This window comes from Myotis lucifugus, unplaced genomic scaffold, assembly GCF_000147115.1.
Source record: "Myotis lucifugus unplaced genomic scaffold, Myoluc2.0 scaffold_23, whole genome shotgun sequence".
Taxonomy (NCBI): domain Eukaryota; kingdom Metazoa; phylum Chordata; class Mammalia; order Chiroptera; family Vespertilionidae; genus Myotis; species Myotis lucifugus.
Window position 1 is genome coordinate 6163322 of NW_005871071.1, and position 13070 is coordinate 6176391.

Sequence of the window (13070 nt, forward strand, 5' to 3'; positions counted from 1 at the left end):
TAGGTCTTTCCTGATGTGGAATTCCAAGGAGCAGCGGGTGCAACACAGTGCCACCACATTTGCAGACAGGATGAGACAATAGATGATATTTCAGGACAGTTCCACTTGCGCATCTATGGTTAAATGAAGTAATATGGACAAAGTGAAGTTGCCTAGGAGAGACATGGCATCTAGATGTGAGCACCAAGCAGTGGCTACTTTGGCGTCTCTAGAACTTCGGGAGGGTCATCCAGCAGGGGTGGTAGTTTGGGGATAACCCAGGTGCTGGACTTGGGCACGTGCGTCTGCCTCCCAGGGTGAGTGCTGACAACGTTGCAGGGAGTGTCTCTGCCTGGCTGGGCTGGGTCTGGCTTATTCCTCTAAGTCCGGTTTTAAAAAAGGGATGTTTTAAAAAAATATCCGAAGTTCACTATTTTCATTTTCTAGTTACAAGGACCAGATCCTTACTCTGGAAGCAGCAGGAGGTGGTGGAAAACATGATCACAAAGTCAGGACACAGTGTCTCCTGTGGACGCATGCTGGCGCTTAAGCGGTGGTGTTACCTTCTCTGGCGTCACGTTCTCAGAGTTAAGGTGAGAGGGTTGGTTGGGTGTTCTGTGAAGACCCCTCTAGTGTTGGCCTCTTGTAATCCTGTGACCATGCATGTGGCCTCTTGGCAATGAGTTTGGGACACTGACAATGCCAGGTGGCTGGGAACCTAGCAATTTTAGAATTACGTTTTTTATAGATGTTAGGGTCTTAACCACAGAGTCTTAAATAGCTCAGCTTTGGGGCCTGATCATAGCAGATTGCTTGGAGGGAAAATAGTGAGGCAGATTAATTACATTCTTATTTTATGTCTTGCAGTGAATGTAAGAATGGATATCTTAACATCACATGCAAAGTCTGAAAGAGCAAGACTACTATTTTCTTCGTGGGTTTTCTCTCTTTGCTTTATATTTTAATGACAAAGGTCATCAGCAGTGCATGCCTGGGCCACCCACTAACAGAGACACTTTTAGAGGAGGTTATAAAGAAGCTCTATAGGGCAAAGCAGGGTGTTCTTAAACTTTTTTTTTAATTTGGGGGCAGTTTTATTGTAAATTTGTTGTATAACTAAAGGACATTTTTTTTGGTGGTGTGAAGTGTTAACTAGCTAATCAAACAGACCAGCAGATAGAAACAGTAGATGCTGTGTACCTAACCAGCCCTTGAATAAAGCCATAAGAACAGGGTCACTCCAGTTTCTCGTAGGAATGGATATAAAAGTAACAGCTATAATTTATCAAGGCTTATATTATTTCAGAGCATTTCTTATTTCATATAGAAAAATCAAAGGTTAAGTAATGCTGTTATCAACATTTTACAAAAGAAACGAGGTTCTGAAGATTAAGAGACTTGTCCAAATTCACACAAATCCAGTTTTTAAAATTTGTTTCTTTTTATATTTAGCCCCAATGTTATGTTCTTTTCAGGTGCCTTGCCTATGCCAATAAATGGGCAAATCTCCATTACATTTCGGCTGTGTATATCTAGTTCTAGTTACGATGTCTGTCTATAGAGAAAACAGCCCATCTCAGTGAGTTTTCGGTATTCAGAGGAGCTAGTAAATTGCAGAAGTTTCGACAGAGGAACAACCCAAAAAAATTCCACCACAATAGTGTTTTGGGTTGTTTTTCTTTTAAATGTTGCATCTAAATTATCAAGAGGTAAAAATAAAATACACTTGTTTCAATATGTGATGGTGTTCAGCAGTGATTATTTTATTGACTAGGTAGATTAAAGTTAAATAAATTACAACAACAAAAGAGAGACATTCCCAGTTATTAATCTGTTGTTCAGAATTGTTCAGCATCTGTGGTTGCAGATGGGAAATCGTGGCTTTTAATGACGTGATACCCAAGGTCACAGCAGCTGGATGAGAGGGGAGAAGCCTATCACACACTCCTTCAGACGCTTCCACATCAAACAGCGCCAGAATGTGCTGCTGGAAAAGGACACCTGGCTCCTCAAGAACTGTGGTCTCTCACTTGACTTTTCACCTTGCGACCTTGAGGGGAATAAGATGGTCAAAATGCCTACGACCAGAACCCCTCATCTTAAAACGTTCACGCCAGACTCTGCCTCTGTCATAACACCTGTGCTGCGCGATACGCCGAGACCTAACCACCTGCGTGGCTTCACGAGGGCGCGGTTATCAGTGGAACAAAAATGCTTTGAAATAGGGTCCAACCTACCTTTGAGGCTGGGATGGGGGTTTTATTTACTTTCCCGGGGGAAGCTATCTGCTATAGATTAAAGAGGAACTAGAGAATTATCTGGTTTGATTCTGACATCAGAAGTGCAGCTATTTGGGAAGTGCTTTAAAGCAACTGTGGTAATGAGTGAGAGTGGAAACGGCCAAAATGATATCTTGACTTAAAAGCATTCGGTTGTACATTCTGTTTTAGCAGTGAGCCCACACCTTTTTGTCTTTAATCCAGTGCTGCTTGCAGAAAAGAATGAGTCAAATCTTTATTCTCTTCCCTCTGTAAAAACAAACTTTCAACCATATAAAATTACCCATTAGACCTTGATCAAACTCAGCTGTCCTCATATTACTCTGCCACAGCAAAATCAAAACACACATTCCAGTACAACCTTCTCTGGTAGTGAGTATATAATTCCTTACCCACAATTAAAGGAACCAAGATAGCTCAGATATCAAGCAAGACTGGGGTTTCTAAAACTTTTTCCTAAAAGGAATATATGCTAGTTTAATAACTAACAATTTGGTTGCTACCACACATATGATTAATTACTATTATTACTAACATGGCTGTTACTACAAAATTATATTCATATCCAGGCCCCCTGTGTCCAGAAACAGCAACACACATATTTAAATACTTTAAAAGCAGACTGGCATTCATTAGACACATTGATCTTGAACATGAAACTCTACTTTTCTACAAACATGAATCTGAAAAGAGTATTTTTAGAAGCCGTGATGACACAACACAACCAATGTAATGTGTGTGTGTGTGTGTGTGTGTGTGTGTGTGTGTGTGTGTATGGGGAGGGGGTTGTAGAAACCCTTATTTTGAGAACACAACAAAAAATTCCCTCATAACTGCCTGAGTATTTTCAGGGGTGGAGAGATTTAAAATCCAAATCTGTACCCCCTGAGTTTGAAAATGCTTCTATTAGTAACATACAAAACCAGGACTCAGGGGCAATGAGGATGGATTTGGCGCCAGTCAAAAAGCTGCAGCAGCTTTCCCCCAAACACACGTCTGTATTCGATGAGGGCAAATTGCTGAAAAATCTCTACGTCACATTTTCCTTATGTGCCCTCCTGGCTGCAGGACCCCGGTAACTGTCTAGATTCCTCTCTGCTCTCAGTGGCCCCGCCTGGCTGAAGCATGTTTGAAAAACTAAGCTGGCAGAAATAGACGTACTTCAGGGCGTTTAGGAGGAAGTGAAACTGGATTTTCTCCTGCTTTCAAGAGGACCAGAGCACATTCTTTAAAACTATATAGGAGAAGGGACAGTTCACTGCTGCTTTTTGGAAGGCCACTTAGTTTTATACTGTCCTCACCCTTTCCCTCTATCAAAAACTCAAACCATATAAATGACCACTTCTTGCTCTGGAATAAACCAAAACATAACAAACAGCTCTGGTGAATATGCCCTTCCAAGCATCAGGCTCTCTTTATATTCTAAAGCAAGGGAGGGCAAAGGGCCAGACGGCCCATGTTTTAGGCTTTGCGACCACTACTCAACTTTCTTGTAGTGACTCAACTCCGTCATTATAGAGCAAAAGTAGCCACAGACTAATTATAATAATGCATGTAACTAACTGTGTTACAATAGAAGTTTATTTACAAACACAGTTGAGGGGCTGGCTTGGGCCCAAGGGCCAGTTTGCCTGCCCCTGTTTCAGTTAACCACGAATGGTGCCTCTCTTCTGAAAACTGCGGAGTGCTTCCCATAGTTGTAGCCAGCTAACGCCTGCACAATATTTAGTGCTCACTCCGACAGCGGAGACACAGCTGCGGTAGGAGCCCGTGAGACCTGAGGATTCAGTCTATGACCCACTGCTGCCAACCAGCAGGATTGGAAACTGACAGGAACCTGGAGGGGCCTGTGTCTGTCTTATTGGGAAACCTGCGCATGTAGCTGCACTGCTTTTGCTCATCTTGGGTCAGCGATCAGGAGCGGAGGATACTGGCCGTTCTGGTGCTGTGGTGGCAGGTGCAGACACAGAGAAAGGTAATAAACTTTGGGTAATATGCTACCTCAGCAAAGGGCCAGGGCAGCTTCCCAAGGTGCCAAATATAAGTAGGCACTAAGGAATTCACTGCTCAAGCAATTGGGCTGATATATGAAATATATAAAAGTTGTAGAGCAGCAATAGCCAATAGCCAAGAAACACTGAATTCCCTACAGGTAGAGAAAATCTCACCCATCGTGTTGCCAGCTCTCTCATATTACCTATGGAAGGGAGAGGTAACTTGCCCAGCTGGTTTGTGGAGGAATCACCAAATCTTAGTCATTTTGGTTTCCAATCTGTTATTTTCCTCTAAAGAAACTGAATTTAAAGGGCATTTGCCAACCATATAAGCACTCATGTCATGAGATTATGACAGCGAAGTCCCTGGCTCCCCTTGAAGACAGTTTTCTGTTGGGACAGAAATGGTGCCTGAGAACATCGGAAGTTTACGGAGGGGAACAGACTGCATTGCGTCACTGGTTCAATGCCCCTGACAAAAACCGCACAGGATAAAGCATTAAATGGCCATCTTCCCACGAATATAAATGCTGGTCTCTCATATTGTATGATAACATGGCAAGAACAGACTGAGTAGTTCTTAAATCAAAGTTTGCATTGATCTGTTTCCCTGCTAACAAATCAAAGGCAAATGTTATCCTCATGTCTTTGGTGTCTGTGACATAGAGGATCCCTCGGGCAATGAAGGCATTGCCGGCCTTGGACTTGGGGTACGTGGTGTTGATGTGCTGCACCACGGAGAATGTCCTCTCATCCAGCTGGGCGACCAGAATGCTCGAGCCATCCACACTGGAAGCGTAGATAATCCAAAGGCCCTTTTCATCCACAGCTAAATTGAAGTAAGTCTTGGAATTGGCAAAGAGGTATTTTCGATCAAAATACAAGGCATTTTCAAGCTTCAGAGTTTGGGATGTTTCTTTGCCAAATTCAAATCTGAAATGTGTAAAAAAAGTAGATACGAGTCATCACTTTTTCTGACAAGGGTGGTTTTCTAGGCTCCTCTATTAAACTGGGGCGGGGCCTGAGACTCTGCATTTCTAGTAAGTTCCCAGGTTGTTCTGCTGGTCCATCCCCGTGCTATGAGCAGTGGGGTGTAAAGGATGGTGACGACATCTAAGTGTTCACCTCCCAGCCATGTGAGCCCAGGAAAAGTCCTTCGCCTCAAGAATTCTGTGTTGGCTGGCCTCCTGAAATGCCTTCTCAAAGGTTCCTGGAGCTGCAGGGGGCCTCCAAAGACCATCTAGTTCAGTCCTCTTGTTTTGCAAGTGAAAAAGGAGAAGTGACAGGCCCAGGATACAAGTAACTCCAAGTTTGGGGGTTCTTCCTCCACCCCATGCTGGAATTTTAAGTAAAAAATTTCATAGCAGCCCTGCTGGTGTGGCTCAGTGGTTGAGCATCGACCTATGAACCAGGAGGTCAGGGCACATGCCTGGGTTATAGGATTGCTCCCCATTTCGGGAGGCGGGGGGGAGGGAGAGAGGAGGGGGAGGCGGGGAGTGTATGCAGGAGGCAGCTGACCAATGATTCTCATCATAGATGTTTCCATTTCTCTCCCTTCCTCTCTGAAATCAATAAAAATATATTTTAAAAAATGTTCATAGCAGGCTAAGTTAAGAAGAAGGTCACCAGCTGGAAGAGATGCAGCGAAGTCATGGCTGGTGGGTGACTGGACAGATAGAGCTGTGTGTGGGATCCCACGCCCTCAGCTCCTGGAGGCTGTCTGATCTGACCAACTCCAAATCTAGACTGAATCATAAAGGGAATTTATGATTCCAGAGGCACCTGCCTGCAGGAATGAAAGTTCAAATATTAAGTTACAAGAAAAGAAAAACACCAGAGGGTGCCATTGAGCAGCAGAAGAAACGTGCAGCCTGTGATCTGGGAATGTGCACTGAGCCTAACAAACCTGAGTCCAATGAAGAAATACTGGAGTTTGGAGAGAACCAGAGAGGAGGGGACTTGAGAGGCCTGGCTGCCCACCTCTGCTTCTTCCGAACGTCTGGAACTCAGGACTGCCTTTTGGTCCCTGTCCGGTCCTGGCAGGGACCGACTTCGGGGTGTGACACCTTCCTGCCAGAGGGAGCCCTGGGTTCTGGCTGCTTCCTGTCTCAGAGGATGAGAAGCTGCCCCTCTGACCACTCCGGTCTCCTTCTCTCTGGCTCCAACTTTACTCTTGGTGTCCAGACCAGCAATGAATGCAGACCCAGGCAGGGGCTGGGCCAGGGGCTCATGCATCTGTGGCCTGACTGACCTGAGTGTGTGCCAGGCCCTGAGGGCACGAAGTGATGGGATTGGGGAACTATAGCACCATAGTAGGTGCTGTCTGGGATGCATGAGAAGGTGCTGCGGGGCCCACATGACTCACCTCACTATGGTGTTGGAGCCTCCTTTGTGGTAGTAGAGAGAGTTGTTGTAAACGGCATGCCCACAGCCGTGGAAATAATACGGGAGGTGGATGAGTGAGTAACTGCCATTCAGCAGGGAGGGCTGGTCTTTGAACTCCTTCACCCTGATGCCTGCAGGAGAGAAGCCCAGGAAAGGCTGTTACCTGCCCTTTGGCCTGGCAATCACAGCTCGGGGGGAGTTTGGTGGGGGCAGGGGGAGGGGGAGGTAAATGGAGGGAAGTGGAGGAAGATGTCCTGTAAGGAGGGTCCTTGTCCAGCTTGAAGAGTCTCAGACCCTTACACTCACAATGCTATGGCTTCCCTCTGGATATTTGGCCGAAAATTGGATAAGCTACAGGCGGGGTACCCTGGTCATGTCCCTGTGACCTGACCAAACTCAAAGTCCAGTTCTCTTCTACAGATTCTGATTTGCCTTTTGAATGCAGTCTCCACAGCGTCAGCTTTGCTCCAGGAAAACCGTCAGCCTTCCCACCCCACTCTCGATTGTTTATACACTTTTCTATCAGACTGACATAGGCCTAAGCCGGGAACAGCTGTTCAGTCCCTCCTGCCTCCTCCTGCCTCCACAGCAGCTACTGCTCATTCACATTATTGCTCTTTCCTCTTGAGCCCAGAATGCTTCTCGGCTGGTCATCTGGGCAGTTGCCACCAGCTGGACAGTTAGCCTGGATGAAACGAAGCCGCATATCTCAGCTACTGCTCCGACCAGCGAGCGTGGCTACACCCCTTCTGGAGTGAGGCCACTGCTCCCACGACCAGCAGTTCCTCACCACATCCCTTGAGGCAGCATGACGAGGGTCACACGCAGGAGCCGTGTCCCTGGGAGGCGGCCCTTCACCTTCTCCTGGGGGCTCTGTCCAACAGATTCCTGAGACCGATGACCAAAAGTACTCTCCCAGGGCGGAGCCAACTTCAGACAGACGGACAGGGCAGAAGCCTTCATCTCTGACATTCTCCCCCATTGTGTGTTTGGGCTTTCTGAGGCCATCAGTCATAACGCGACATGGTTTCCTTTGGATACTTTGCCTAAAGCTACACTGGGGGTGCCCTGCTCGTGTATGTCCCTGTGACCTGAACAGCAAGGTTCGCCATCAGTGTCCTCAAAGGAGGAAAATATTCTGCCCACTCATTTGTTTCCTAAAATAAAGAGTCATTGTTACACCAGATAGCAGGGATTTCAGACAGACACAAAGAGGATCAGCCTGCAGGCGGGCAGTAGATGGAAGACACAACAACACAGGTACAGATCACCTGCCAAGTGAAGGTACCTGAGAAGTGTTCAGTCACCCAGACCCGCTCATCACTCTTGTTTGCAGACTCTCGTATCCAAGTCCCAAATGTCTCCGTGACCTTCAGCACTTGGGTTGCGTTTCCAATGGAAGTGATCATGGATTCTACCAAAGGAGGAGAGAAAAAAGTTGCTCACCTCCCAATTATGACTTTAAGGCATCCAATTTCTGAATTTCGAAATAGGATGCTTTGTTTCTGTACCCGCTTGTGGGGAATGGTGTTCATTGACTTTCTCATCGGCTTTTCCCACCAAGGTATCGTCATTGGGGACAGCACATGTCTCACCTAAAACAATAACAACAGTAATCAGGACAAGCGCAGTCGGCACAGTGAGCACGAATCACTCCCCACCTCAGTCCAGATCTAGGCCCACAGGCATCCCTTACAACAGGCCCACCAAGTGTCCTGGTTGCTTGCTTCTAAGAACCATCAAGTCATCCGCTTCCAAATTTCCCCCCTTCATTAGTGAGTTCCCAGCAAGCTTTCCAGGACCACAGCTGCTAAGATGGAACCATCCCCAGAGATATCAATAAGAGGGGAAACGGAGGCCTGAGCCAGTGTGGTCCGGCCCTCCGCAATCTGAGGGGAAGAGGCTTAGTGACACTCTCCTGGCCTCCAGGGGCAGGAGGATGACTTATCGAGATTGCAACTTTCTGGGAGGGTTTTCACTCTCAGGGGGCCGATGGAGAGGTGGGAGGCAGCAGCCTCAGGAGGGACTGAACCGCCCAGGGCAGGGATCACGGAGGAAGGAGGGGGCAGCCTGGCTCAGACCGTCGGAGCCCCTCGCCACCATCTCCCCACGGCCTCTGCTCGAAGGCCTCCCCACTCAGGTCCTGGATGGGCACCTGATTCACACTCGGTTTGAGGCTACGCCTGAGCTAGAATCCATTCTCCTCAGTCTGTCACTGCTCCTGCATCAAATGGGCTTAACTCAGACCTTCAGTGAAGAGGTGGCTCAGGGCGGCAGAAGCAGGACAGGAGAAGGGGAGGGACATGGCCACTGTGAAGACAGGAGGAAGTGAATTGGCGGTAAGGGCCCGGTCTGGGGCAGCTTGGGGCAAATGGGACTTTCTGGGAAAGGCCAGGCCATTCTGATGGGTTCACACCACCCTGTGGCTGCTAGACTCAAAGCAGCAGCTCAGTGCTCAGTGAGGAAGCTCAGAGCAATCCGGAGCGGTTTCCTTAGCAGCCACCAGGGGGCGGGGCCCTCCGTGATCTCCAAGCTCCTTGCCAGCTGGATGAAGTCCCCTTGTCCCGGGTCCCTGCGGACTCCCCCACATGCAGTTTCCCTCAGGAGCCTGGGCTTTGTACAAGAAAGGGACAGGGAGGCCCTCCTGTTCTTCGTCTGGAGAAAAGGCTCTCATTAGTTCCTCAGTCCCAACCTGCTTCTGAAGCTGTGGGGGCGGGAGGGAGAGAAATGGAACTGGTGCCGGGAGAGGGCCACATTCAGGCGCAGGCAGCCTGGCAGCTGAGGACTCGGCTCTAGGGGATGGAGTGGGAGACGATGGCCTCTCAGGAAACCTTCACAGCTCAGTCTTCACAACTCTGGGGCCTGGCCCTGCCTCTCAGCAGCGAGGCCGCGGGAGTGCTTCTCTGGGCACCACTGTAACTGGCTGGCGGAGCCTTGGCAAGTCAGAGCGCCACATGCTCAGGCCAGACCTCCCCTCCTCTCAGATGAAGGCCAAAGGTCCCATTCAGGTCACTCTCCAAGGGAAGCGGAACAAAGGGCCGCTGCTAATGGAGAGGGCGGTACTGAATGCCTGCGATGGAACCAAACTTCCAGGGAGAATTCTCATCAGGCTCCATTTATGGGGAGTGGGAGGGTGTCACGTGTGACATCTTTGAAAGCACAGATTTGCCCACTCTGATAACAGAGTGCATGGCCACAAAACACCCTCCAGAAAAAGCAGTTCACCAGAGAGAACTAAGGGCTGCTCAGGAAGGCGGCTGTGCAATCCAGCGAGTGTGGAAGACACTGCTGGCAGGGCGTCCTGTCTGCCACCGAAGCAACAGCAGCAAGTCGAGCCTCCCTGTGGCTAAGTAGGTGGGCAGATCCCAGGTCTCACCTTGGGGAAGAAGTCCTAGCATCGCCCTACAAGTAAGTATTCTCCATTAGTGTGGATCCTGTTTTTAAGCAGCTGTCCATCCTGTGGCCACACCTATCACAAAATGGCCCCAGAACCAGGCCTCCTGGCCTCCTTGCCCTTGATCGGCTTAGTCTCAAAGTGTGAATTTCCACCTCCGAAGGAAGATGCTCTGAGAGCCGGGCCTTACAGTCAAGTACAGGATTCAACCCCTACAGGGCTGGCTGTTCTGCCACTCACGACGGAGTGTTTCAGTTTTGTGTCTGTAAGTTGGTGACAATAACAATTCCTATGTCCTAGGACTGCTGTGAGAATGAAACGAACTTAGCAGCTGGCACCGTGCCTGGCACACTCTTAGCACTCAAAGCTTGATGGTGGCAGCGGTAGTGTTGTAGTATCAGCGGGGATTAACCAGTCGGACCTTCCCCATCATCTCCTCCAGCATCAGCCAAGCCCTTCAAGCTCCAAGAGTGAGCAGCTTAGCTTTCCAGACTATTCTGGGGAGAGGGATGGTGCATTTGGCAGAAAGAGAAAGTCCAGTGACAAGCGAAGGGAGGGAGATGAGGAAAGGGGGAGGGAGGCCCAATTCTAAACCTGCCACCAGTCCTCACCCAGGACAGACTGCTCAGGCCTCCCACAATCATGTTACAAGGGGGGAACTCCTTGGATAAAATCTCCTCCCTCTGTTTAAAAAACCTGGTCACAAAGCCTGGATGAAGCCCGAGTTGGGACCGTTAGTGGAAGAGGCACGTTCCCTGGGGCAAGGTTGGTGACCTGGGCACTGGCCGTTGAACATGTTTGGCTGCCGCGGGCCTTTGGATCTTCTGCTTCCAGGGGACCCTGGGGGACCTGGAGGGCCTGGGGGCCCAGGTGGGCCAGGAGGGCCTGGTGGGCCTGGGTCACCTTTGGAACCTGGAGAGAAAGAGAGAAAGAAGGTGGGGGGAGATTGATTAAGGAGCCATAATCAGAGTTGGGTTTCACACAGAAGATAAAGAGAATGAGTACCTCCCGGGGGCTTGCCACAGGCGACCGCTCGTGCACTTGTCCACATGGAGCTGGAAGCTCCCATAGCCAGGCTGAGCTGCCACTGTGCACCAGGAACTGCGCTAGAATTTATAAATCTCCTCATGGCTCCACCCAACCACTCTGTGAAGCAGACTCTAAACCAGTGATGGTGAACCTATGACACGCGTGTCACAGGTGACACGTGAACTTGTTTTTTTTGGTTGATTTTTCTTTGTTAAATGGCATTTAAAGATATAAAATAAATATCAGAAATATAAGTCTTTGTTTTACTATGGTTGCAAATATCAAAACATTTCTATATGTGACACGGCACCAGAGTTAAGTTAGGGTTTTTCAAAATGCTGACACGCCGAGCTCAAAAGGTTCGCCATCACTGCTCTAAACGACTTCAGTCTCAGGGAAGCCTAGTGCTTTGCCCGAGGTCACATGAATAGTCTGGAACTCAGGCCCAGGGGTGTCTCACTTCAAAGCTCATCCTTTTGTCACTGGCCATGTCGGTGGGTCCCAAACCTGACTGCTCACCAGAATCATGCAAGGAGCTTTAATACAATTCCATGCTTGGGCTCCCTCCCAGACCAATTAGATCAGAATTGTGGGAAGGTGGGTCATCTGTACTTTTTAAAAAATATATTTTAAAAAATTTTCAATTACAGTTGACATATTAGTTTCAGATGTAAAACAGAGTATTAGATAATTATGTAACTTACTAAGTGACCACCCTGGTAAATTGAGGACCCATCAGACACCATACACAGTTATTAAGATATTATTGACTATATTCCCTATGCTGTACTTTATATCCCTGTGACTATTTTTTATTCATCTGTATTTTTTAAAGTTTCCTACTCTGCAGCCAGCCATGAGAAGCACTGCTCTGTGTGGTAGAAGTAAGGCGCTCCTGCCCAGCTCTGTGACCTGGAGCAGGCAGCTCAACCCTGCTGAGCCTGTTTCATCTCTAACTCAATCTCCTAGTCCCAACCCTGCCTCTTGAGAATGACTGAGGTCACTGGGGCCCCTACACACCTGAAGGCAGCCATTCCTCTAGCCTCGGGTGCCAATATGGGTGTAGCCCTCTGCAGGGGCTGGTTCTGGAGCTCTCATAAAGGTGCCATTAGGCTGGGCCGCTCAGCCCTTCGGTTCCACTCACCTGGCCAGTCCCATTCTAAGGTCTCTTTAGCTGCCTCTTCCCAGTCAGTCTTTTAGAGTGGGCAAGCAGGAGTCACAGAGGTGAGAGGCGGGTCTGTGCCCAGGGCAGGGCAGGCATGATCCAACCCTACTACACCTCCTCTCCTTTCTGACCAGAGGACACACTCAGCTCTGGCCTGGGCTCCTGAATTGGGGTGCACTAAGCATGGTTGCTTTTCTGAATGGTGTATCATCACCCTTCACTTGTTCAGCAGTATAGGGACCATGCAGTATTCTGGATGTATAGACTTCCATATAACTGAAGTGTAACATGGTCTTATATTTTAAAATTATATTCATGTATATTACCCTGTAAAAACACTTCTTAAATGTTATGCATTTTGCATAGCACCCTCCCCTGTTTATGAAACAAAGCATGCTAAATATAACTTGATCTTTCCTTGATGCTTTTGTCTTAGCACAGTGTCTGGCAAATAGCAGGTGCTCAGTTAATTTCCGAGGGATAGATGGGCAAATGAATGATTAGGGTCATTATTCTGAACATCTATCATCTTAACTTCTTGAGGACAGATGCCATGTCTTGCTCATTTTCACATTCATAGTCTCAGCTCTTAGCAAAGTGCCCAATTCATAAATACTGCTCTCTGATGTTCAATAGATGTTTACTGAATACATTAATAGGATAGTTATGTTTTTATGATATAAATGGTCTCCAAAGTCCTGTGCTTTTAAAATTCTTCTGCCTCATCTCCTCCATGACCATCAACTGTCACCTACTTTTTCCACCAGGTGATTGTCTTTCTGTGGCTTCCTGCACCTCCTCCACTTTCCCCATAGATACCAATTATCTGCTTTTAATCTGGCTGA

General features: G+C 48.0%; 1 protein-coding gene across 1 annotated transcript in view; it reads right to left on the reverse strand.

Moving 5' to 3' along the window:
* Nucleotides 1-1718: 1718 nt before the first annotated feature.
* GLDN (gliomedin) overlaps nucleotides 1719-13070 on the reverse strand; it is a 32582-nt gene continuing 21230 nt past the window's right edge. The window contains exons 5-9 of the mRNA XM_023751645.1: nucleotides 10806-10943; nucleotides 8149-8232; nucleotides 7926-8051; nucleotides 6618-6768; nucleotides 1719-5185 (exon numbers count right to left, since the gene is read on the reverse strand). Of these exons, the coding sequence (XP_023607413.1) occupies nucleotides 4708-5185; nucleotides 6618-6768; nucleotides 7926-8051; nucleotides 8149-8232; nucleotides 10806-10943 (977 nt within the window). The 3' untranslated portion in view covers nucleotides 1719-4707. The remainder of the gene's footprint in view (nucleotides 5186-6617; nucleotides 6769-7925; nucleotides 8052-8148; nucleotides 8233-10805; nucleotides 10944-13070) is intronic.